We start from the raw sequence: 9,681 nt of genomic DNA, 5'->3' as shown, positions 1-9,681 counted from the left end.
TGGTGCAGGATGGTCTCAGTTGCATCCTATCTTTTGACTTCATTGACATCGTTGTTAATCCTCGTTGCCCACTCGCAGGATCGGCGCTCCGTGGCCCGAAGCGAGAGGGCAGATGGCCCTCTCTGGTGACAACTTAGTGTGTTTGTTGCACGATGTTCGATGGTTTCTTCTAGAGGCGTGGTTGCTCATGTAGTTATTAGTCTTGGGCGCTTCTTGTTGGGGTCTGGCTACTCATGTTCTCATGTTTCTCTTTGATCTGCTTTGTAAGAGGGTTCCTTCGTCACTTTGTATCAATTCGATCGTATTGCTTTATATATAAAGCGAGGCTAAAGCCTTTTACGATTATATGTCTATGTATATGTGTCCTTAGACAGGAGTCGGCCGATCCACATTTATCCGCCAAGGCAACCACTCCGTTTTTTCCAAACCTTCAGTTCTGTATGAAAACATGCACCATAGATTTACGTAGTTTATACATGGAGGTATAAAAAGGAACTACAAACTACATACATAAGCAAAATTGCAATTGAAGTATTAAACAAACTACAAACTCCGCTACTCCTCGTTGAAGAGCTCCATGACCCTTTTGTCGCAGCTATGGGCCTCTTGGTCGTCGATGGCGAGGTGAATATCGGGCATCTCCTTGTTGTCGGGGGTCCACCGTAAAGACTTGCTCTCGCTTTACGTCACATAGGCGAATCTCGCAGCGGTATGTTGTCACCATACGCTTGGACTAGATGGACCCAGGGATGGCACGGTTCTTCGCGATGAGGGTGGGGTCGATGGCGAGCTCGGCAAGGGTGACATGCTGCACCATACCATGAATGCGGGTGGGCAAACTGATGAGCTGTGCGACAGACCGCTAGATTTTTTTATGGGTTCAGACCATGAGCTCGACATGATAAACGCATAGGAGCGATCCTAAATTGTCCCAAATTTGGGCTGGATTTGAAGAATGCTGGACAACCCATACTTTCGGGCTGGAAGTCGAGGGACCGATTGAAGAACGTTTTTGTGTCCGGGCCTTGTCCAGCCTATGCGTCGGACAAAAGGGAAACATAAGGTCCGGTTAAAAATGGACTGAGCCACACACTCATCAAACCTAAAGCCTCAAGATAACAAGAACAAAAATTAAACTCTTTTTTTTTCTTGGGGAGCATGGCATTTGCGAACGTTTTTCATGGCAAGTTCTTCAAACGCACACGAGAATTTCTTCAAAAACGCATGGCCGATTATGCAAACAAAAGGAATTTGCTTGAAATTTGCCGTGTTCGCTTAAAGAAATTTGCCATGTTCCCGCAACATAAAATACCGTGAAAAACGTTCGCAAACCCATACATAGCGAATGTTCATTGAATATCGTTAGCATTTTTTACTTGTTATCGAAGAAACTCGAACTCTTCGAATTACGGTAAAAAATGAAAATTGTTGTGCGGACAATGCATGTCTGCACTATGGTCAACCAAGCGTATGCCGCACTTTGATACATGCATGAACGGACTACTATATGGTGTCGTGCAGGAATCATTTTTTTTACGAAACACATGCTTTACTGCTTAAACAGGAGAATTACAGAGAGGTTGAATTTAACCTAGAAGAAAAGAGGGTACATAGTTAACCCATAAACATCTTCTACGATCTTCGCTAGCCTGCCTGGCGCATCTATGCACAACTATGTTTGCTTCCCAGTTTACATGCACGAGAACGAAGGAATCAAAACCGTAGCTCACCTCCTGGACCTCATAACAAATGGAAGCAATATCTGCCCTCTCAAAAGCTGCAACATTGATCATCCGGACAACCTCCTACGCATCATTCTCGAGGATAACCTTGCGGAAGCCAAGATCCATTGCTAAATGGATACCATCCCGAACCGCCAAGGCTTCCATGAACCTTGCATTTTGCGCGTACCGGCACCATATAGCCGAGCTCGGATTAACTCACCATTGTGGTTTCGAATCACCACTCCTGTGCCTCCATGAGCCAAGTTTCCTAAATAGCTGGCATCAACATTCACCTTGATAAAGCTTTCCTCTGGCGGTACCAGCTCGTATTCTCTCTCGGCATTCGGTGCTTCTTCACTCCTTCCAATGTAGCAAGATCATGAATAGTATCAATTCCCCATTTGACAAAAGCCTGAATGGAACGACATCGTTCCCCATGTCTCCTATTGTTCCATTCTGTCCAGACTGTCCAGCATCCAACTAAGATAATGGCAGCAAGTGATTCTGGAACTTCCTTGTTGTTAACAATATCAATAGCTCAAGAGTCTAGATGAAGAACATGAATTCTGACTGGAAGGAAACGCTTTAGTTCAGACCAAAAACCTTGGCCCATGTACAAGAGAACAATGCATGTTTCTCCACTCCGCAATCCTCGCAAAATGATATCTTCTCAATATGACGCTTCTGCAGACCCGAACGACATGGCACAAATTTGTGAGTAACCCTCCCTCAGAAATTACAAACTTTAGGCGGCATTGGGATTTTCCACAACTTCTGCCAATGACTAATAGGAGCAGTTATGGAGGTGGATGCACTCTCATTTTGTCTCTTCAACTGCAATAGAGCTTTGTATGCAGACCGAACAGAGAAATTTCCCAATTTATCATGCTTCTAGGCCGAGAAGTCCTCCGGCATATGCCCCACAGTAACTCTACATATCGCCTCTGTATCAGGTGGCACAAAATTTGCCTCAATTTTCACTCTATCCCAATCACCATTCTCCTGATCATCTGTATGAGGTGGCACAAAATTTGCCTCAACTTTCACTCTATCGCAATCACCATTCTCCTGATCAATGAGCTCTTCCACCAGGTTGACATCATGCACACAATGTTGTGTGCATAGCAGTGCTAAAAAAAACTCGGACTCTTCAAACACTTGCAAGCCAAAAACTCCTTGGCCACGGAGGTCCCAAAGTCCCAACACCCGCACGCACCATCCAAAGTCCAAAGAACCGTGCTATACGGACGACACATCTTGGACGATACGCGTACGACGTTTAAATCCAACCGGTGAATCTCATACCCAGCCGAGCAATTAACCGCTGGATAAGAAGGTCGTCTGTAGATCGTCCAAGCATTTTCGTCCGTGGAGCAGTTTCGAAGTCCAAACACCCCACCCCCATCCCCACGCGCAGTCTGATCCGATCCTATCGGCCGGAGTGAGGCAGATTTAAATGTTTTTCTAAAATATCCCTACCGCAGACGGGCCCCATCTCGCCCCCTCCGGCCTGGTCTTTAAATGCGCTGGCAAAGTTACTCACTCCGTTCTCTCACCTCCCCGTGCCACCACAGCCGCCGCCTCCCCCACCAACCTGCCCCGATCCGCTCCCGACCTCCGAGGCAATCAGCGTCCGCCGCGGCCGCCATGGCGTTCGAGAAGATCAAGGTCGCCAACCCCATCGTCGAGATGGACGGTCAGACCCCCCTCCCACTCCCACTCCCACTCCCCCGGCAGATCTATCTCCGCCGTTCCCTTGCCGATATAAACGATGCCTGTGCTGAATTTTGTATTCTGGTCGGGCCGATGCCGCGAGATCTGAGAGATCTAGCTGTCGTTCTGCTCCCGTTTTTATCTCTAATAACTGCTGGGCTCAGGTGTCTCTGATCTATCTCCGTAGTTGTATCGCCGCCGTGGTGCCAGAGATCGGATTTAGAACGTAGATGGCGAGATAATTGCACATGCATGACACCTTGGGTACGATCATGGTTGTCTATTGGCAGTGGGAAGGTGCAGGGTTGGACGCACTCTGCTGGTGAAATAGTTCTGTCTCACGTGTAACTACTGGATCTCGTTTTTGAAATCTATATTCAGAAACCATAACCTTAAAGTGTTTTTTGATACGATTGCTTCGCGCTTTGGGTCCAATCGTAGCCAGTGCTTCATGTCTGCATCGCATGTTGAATTGGGTAGCTAGCTTTTTTAGAAAAAAAAATGATGTCGAACTTTCAGTGTAAGCAATAAATTTGTTCACAAAATAATAGTAATATTTCTATTTTTTTTATCTTATGTAATCAATTGATTTGTTAGTCCACTGTCATGCTGATATCTTGTTTTTTAACCTATAGGCGATGAGATGACCAGAGTATTCTGGCAGTCTATCAAGGACAAGGTAATCAATAAGCAACAGCTCTGACAAATCTGTCCGCTTGGGCCATTGTGTGTGTGTGGTTCTTGTTTTCCATATGCTGCCAGGCTGATTGTTTCGTTTGTTTCAGCTTATCTTCCCATTTTTGGACTTGGACATTAAGTACTTTGACTTGGGAGTTCTACACCGCGATGCAACTGATGACAAGGTTACAGTGGAGGCTGCAGAGGCTACTCTCAAGTAAGGAGTTTTGAATAATTTGAGTTTGTGCTGATATTATGCTTGGGTTCAAGTAAAAATATGACTGCTGTGACCACACCATTTCAAGAAATTTATGTAGCCTGCAATTTGTTTGTCCTGTTTTTTAATCATTAGTAGTTCTGTTGCTGTATATTTCCCTACGAATTTTGAGTACTATGATTGATGTTCTTAATTATTCAAATATTATTAACAGCAAGGGAGATATCTTTTCACTAATCTTGTTGATTAGTTGTATCATTTTCATATCTTTGAAACTAGCTAGTTTTGTCAGAAGTATTTGACCATATATAACTTTAGCATATTCTTATGACTTTGTTGTCCTATAGTGCTGTTCTAATCCAATGTTATTTTCAGGTACAATGTGGCTATTAAATGTGCAACTATTACTCCAGGTATATTTCACTCAAGCTTATGCAGCTCAATTATTTGTTCTTCGTATTGTTGAAGCACTAGCACTATTTGATGATATTTTCTCTCTAATATCTGGTTACTTCACCATGACAGATGAAGATCGGGTTAAGGAGTTCAACCTAAAACAAATGTGGAGGAGCCCAAATGGCACAATTAGGAACATTATAAACGGTAAGCTCCTGCTGTATTTCAATATAATGGACATATTAGGTTTTCGCTAAAAAAATGGACGTAGTTAGGTTGTTGACATTTCTCTTTACACTTGTTACCTGCAGGCACCGTGTTCAGAGAGCCAATTATATGCAAGAATGTCCCAAAGCTTGTTCCAGGTAAGGAGGATTAAAACTACTACTCCCTCCGATTCATATTACCTGCCCTGCTTTCGTACAACTTCGTACTACTAAAGCAGTGACAAATAATATGGATCGGAGGGAGTGCATACTTTTTTTCTAACGTGAACACATTATGAAATGCAAAATTTCCTTGCTAAACTGTTTCTTTGGTGTAATCAGGATGGACTAAGCCCATCTGCATTGGAAGGCATGCTTTCGGTGATCAGTACAGAGCAACTGATGCAGTTCTCAAGGGACCTGGCAAACTCAGACTAGTGTTCGGTACGGTTGCATAATCACTCCACTTAAAATTAAGTATGAAAGAATGAAGTCTTTGTAGTTCTATATTTTCACGTATGATTGTATTGTTTGTTCAGAGAACTGGTGCTAGCAAACACTGATATTCTTTGCCTTTTTGTTTCTTTGGTCTACTGGCAGAGGGAAAAGACGAGACGGTTGACCTTGAGGTTTTTAACTTCACTGGTGCTGGAGGAGTCGCCATGGCTATGTACAACACAGATGAGGTACTGCTATGCCTGGATTGGTTTCTGCAATTTCTGCAATTACAAACAATATTTGCATTTTGGAGTAAAATCCTGACATCTAATTAATTAATTATTGTGTACAGTCAATTCGAGGTTTTGCTGAAGCTTCTATGGCAATCGCTTATGAGAAGAAATGGCCATTGTACCTTAGCACAAAAAACACAATCCTTAAGAAATATGATGGCAGGTATAGTTCATAGCTACACTTAAATACTCCCTCCGTTCCTAAATATAAGTCTTTCTAGAGATTCTAATAGGGACTACATACGGATGTATATAGACATAGCTTAGAGTGTAGAATCACTCATTTTGCTCTGTATGTAGTCTCTATTGGAATGTCTAAAAAGACTGCTATTGAGGAACGGAGGGAGTATTAGTTAAGGCCTGTTCCGAAACAATATAGATCAGGCTAAATATACTTTTATTGTGTAGGTTCAAGGACATTTTCCAGGAGATCTATGAAGCTGGCTGGAAATCCAAATATGAGGCTGCTGGAATATGGTACGTTTTGAATCATTCTTGCTTTGAGCTCTTTTGGAATCTTTTGTCAAAGTATGTCATGAGTTGCTTTTGGTAGGTATGAACATCGTCTCATTGATGACATGGTTGCCTATGCACTTAAGAGCGAAGGAGGCTATGTTTGGGCTTGCAAGAACTATGACGGAGATGTGCAGAGTGATTTCTTAGCTCAAGGTCACAACACTGTAACTTTTGAGTCTCTGCATAAAATATTCAGAAAATTTATCTTTTGTCCCGTGCTCAATAACCAATGCTGAAGTGTATGTGCAGGTTTTGGCTCTTTGGGCTTGATGACGTCAGTATTGGTATGTATTTTCTCCTTACTAATGTTCTTGAATCTTGACTAAATCTTGGGTGTTATCTCTAGTGTGAAATGCCTTTACTTTGGTCATATCCATGTCAGTACTTCTACATATATATTGAGAATATTTGTTAGGTTGTGCTAATTCCTTTTGATATTTATAGATGTGCCCTGATGGTAAAACCATCGAAGCTGAAGCTGCCCATGGCACAGTTACCCGCCATTTCCGTGTTCACCAGAAAGGTGGTGAAACCAGCACAAACAGCATTGCTTCAATCTTTGCTTGGACAAGAGGACTTGCACACAGGTACACCTAGTACTTCTATATCTCTACCGGTGCAAGTGTGCAACCCTTTGTGATAACCATGTATAGAGGGTAATTTCCTCTTTGTTCAGCATACCTTTTTCCGGTGTGACCAAAATAGTAATTAAGACAAGTACATTGGTGCCTATAATTATTACTCTAGTGGACTTTGCTTTTTAGCTGATTCTCCCATGTCCACACTGCAGGGCAAAGCTAGACGAGAATGCTAGACTTCTTGAATTTGCACAGAAACTTGAGGAAGCGTGCGTCGGAACTGTGGAGTCTGGGAAGATGACCAAGGACCTTGCACTCCTTGTCCATGGATCCTCAAAGTATGTTATGCTGCTCAGCTTTCCCTCTACTGTATTTTTCTCTATTATTACCCTGAATTCATAATTGATAATCTGATATCTCATTGTGCTCTAACGTTTTCAGAGTTACAAGAAGCGATTACCTGAACACTGAAGAGTTCATTGACGCTGTTGCTGCTGAGCTCAAATCAAGACTGTGAAAGACCTCTTCCACTTCAATGCTCGAATAGTCATTACTCATCGATTCAAGTCATTTTGGTTATGTCGCCATTATCTGTCATGCTTTCGTCCTGAACAGAACGAGCTTTTACTGCACCATCGCATATTATTGTCAAACATGCAAGTGATTCTGTAGATGCTGATGTTATGTAAGTGGGGCTCACAATAAAGGACATATTGAACCATTATTCACATCTGATGATTGTGTCATGTCTAACCAGCAGCTTTTACATTTGAACGGAGATGCATATAGATTGCTCTTTTAATTTGCTTGGTAGTTTGCCGTTTTCTTTAGGAGAGCAGGAAACCAATTTTGTTAAGTCTTAGTCGATTGAGACTTTTCTCAGTCGATGTTATATTTGTTTGATCTTGTGTGGATCCGTGAAAAATTATCTTTTTAGTTTATTTTTGTATACTATGTCACTCGACTGAGATTTGGTTAAATCTCAATCAATGATCTAGCCACACTCAAATTGAATGTTTAGGTTTTTTTTTTGAACTCACATGATTTCATAGATTAGCAGCATCGTACATGTAGAACCTTACATTGCAGAACCAAAGAAAGTTCAGCTGCTGCTGCATTAAGGCAAGAACCATTGCCCGAACCTAAACATTTAAACTTGTAAGAAAAGTTTTGACTTTTCATTGCTAATCTAGCTTGATGGTGTGCTCGGAAGTTGTAGCTCCTATTGATATGATAAATTCTTGTAGCATCAAAGGCTAAAGAAGCTGTTACGCATGCAAGCTGTGGCCTTATTGTCCAATGACCTGGAGCAAGAATGGGCTTGCTTTGGCTTGGATAGCTGATGTACGGCCGAGATGAACAGCTATGAACACTGTTGATTTCCTGTAAAAATGTACGTAAACCTGCTACAGTTGGCTTATCTGTATAAACAATGGCACCTCAAAAAGATGAGCTGTCCATGATTGTTTCCCTAGGAGATGGTATCAATTGCATTCTCAAGTCTTTGCAAAAGGCCCTCCTCATGCATTGCTTTGTCAGCGAAAACATGTTTTAGAGCCTATGCACCCGGGTACTCCTTATCCAACCACTCATTCCTGCATCATGATTCGTGCAAATAATTTTCTCTTTTTTGTTTCTCTCATATAAAACATGTATTTTGTACTTCAACTTTGCAGCACAACAAAGCTTTCTATGTAGAATGTGGGATAAAACTTACAGATTTTTTGGTCCAACATAAATATACAAAATGAGATTTATTTGATTAAAAAAACTTATTTTTCATATTTATGTCGGACAAAAAAATCTGAAAGTTTTGTCTCACATTCTAGTTACAAAGTTATGTTGTACTGCAAAGTTTGAAGTTCAAGACATGTTTTATATGAGAGGAACAAAAAAGAGAAAATTCCATGTAATAAGGTAGTTGTGTAGCACAGATCTCAAACTAACATTGGAGTGTTAGGATAGTGAGGCCCGGGTGCATAAGCTCACAAAATCTGCATTCGCTTTGTCAGTTCCAGTCGAGTTGACTACTTTGTAGTCTCACCGACGGCCGAGATGCACAACTGTGAACTATGTTAATTTCCCGCAAACTGTATAAATATGACCTGCTACAGTTGGCTGATCTAAGTCCTGGACTCCAGTTTGCATACTCCAGTCTGCATCTGTATAAACAATGGTACCTGAAAAGATGAGATGTCCATGATTGTTTCCTCAGGAGATGGCATCAATTGCATTCTCAACTCTCAAGTGATCCCGTCTTTGCAAAAGGGCCTCCTCATGCACTGCCTTGTCACTTGTCAGTTCCAGTCGAGTTGACTACTTTATAGTCCGGCGACTGAGTTGAGACCACCAGATTGGTTCCTTGCATGATCGCCATTGATGCTGCAAATACCTGGGAAGGAGGCCTTGTAGTCCTGCAAAAGCGATTGTCGTTTTGAGATTTCCAAAGACACCACAGGAAGGTATACAGTGAGACAACATCTATTTGTGGATGATTGTAAGTGAGAAGGGCTTGGATCATTTGTGAGACTGACTGTTATGTTGGGCTATGAAATAGTTTTAATAAACCATGGGAAACTATACCAAGCTGCTTTTGCAAAAGGGCATAAGAAAAAAAAATGCATTTCATCTTCAGTATTTCCACATGTTGTGTAGTTTTCACTAATAAATTTAGAGTAAGTACCTGCCCTTTTACCTGTAGCAAGTGCATTCCTAAGAAGTCTCCAAGCAAAGGTTTGGACTCTTGGAGCCATATGTTTCTCTTTCCATACGTGGTTGAGCAATGCTATAATCTGTGGTGGTACAGTTTTTGGTCTCTGTCTTGAAGGAAGCTGAAGATTGGAAAAACTATGTTTGTATGCACTTTTGGAAGAGAATAAACCTGTAGGAGTTAGCTTCCAAACAACAATGTCTTGGCTAGCA

At 41.9% G+C, this 9,681-nt stretch overlaps 1 protein-coding gene across 1 annotated transcript; it reads left to right on the top strand.

The window, feature by feature from the left end:
* The first annotated feature begins 3,263 nt into the window (after positions 1-3,263).
* Positions 3,264-7,512, top strand: LOC119276426 (cytosolic isocitrate dehydrogenase [NADP]). Its single transcript, XM_037557476.1, has 15 exons — positions 3,264-3,420; positions 4,073-4,116; positions 4,223-4,332; positions 4,708-4,745; positions 4,858-4,935; positions 5,040-5,093; positions 5,277-5,378; positions 5,535-5,620; positions 5,725-5,828; positions 6,074-6,142; positions 6,219-6,334; positions 6,431-6,465; positions 6,626-6,768; positions 6,972-7,097; positions 7,201-7,512. The coding sequence occupies exons 1-15, from the start codon at positions 3,372-3,374 to the stop codon at positions 7,274-7,276; spliced, it is 1,230 nt and encodes a 409-aa protein (XP_037413373.1). The 5' UTR covers positions 3,264-3,371; the 3' UTR covers positions 7,277-7,512.
* Positions 7,513-9,681: the final 2,169 nt, after the last annotated feature.

The sequence above is a fragment of the Triticum dicoccoides genome, chromosome 3B (genome assembly GCF_002162155.2).
Source record: "Triticum dicoccoides isolate Atlit2015 ecotype Zavitan chromosome 3B, WEW_v2.0, whole genome shotgun sequence".
Classification (NCBI taxonomy): Eukaryota; Viridiplantae; Streptophyta; class Magnoliopsida; order Poales; family Poaceae; genus Triticum; species Triticum dicoccoides.
The sequence above is the reverse complement of the archived record's forward strand: the minus strand, read 5'-3'. Positions and strand labels throughout refer to the sequence as shown.

Coding starts and splice junctions, on each gene's coding strand:
- LOC119276426 (XM_037557476.1), top strand. CDS start 3,372: ATGGCGTTCGAGAAGATCAAGGTCGCCAACCCCATCGTCGAGATGGAC. Junction 5,621..5,724: donor CTATGTACAACACAGATGAG/GTACTGCTATGC, acceptor TATTGTGTACAG/TCAATTCGAGGTTTTGCTGA. Junction 6,466..6,625: donor GCTTGATGACGTCAGTATTG/GTATGTATTTTC, acceptor TGATATTTATAG/ATGTGCCCTGATGGTAAAAC.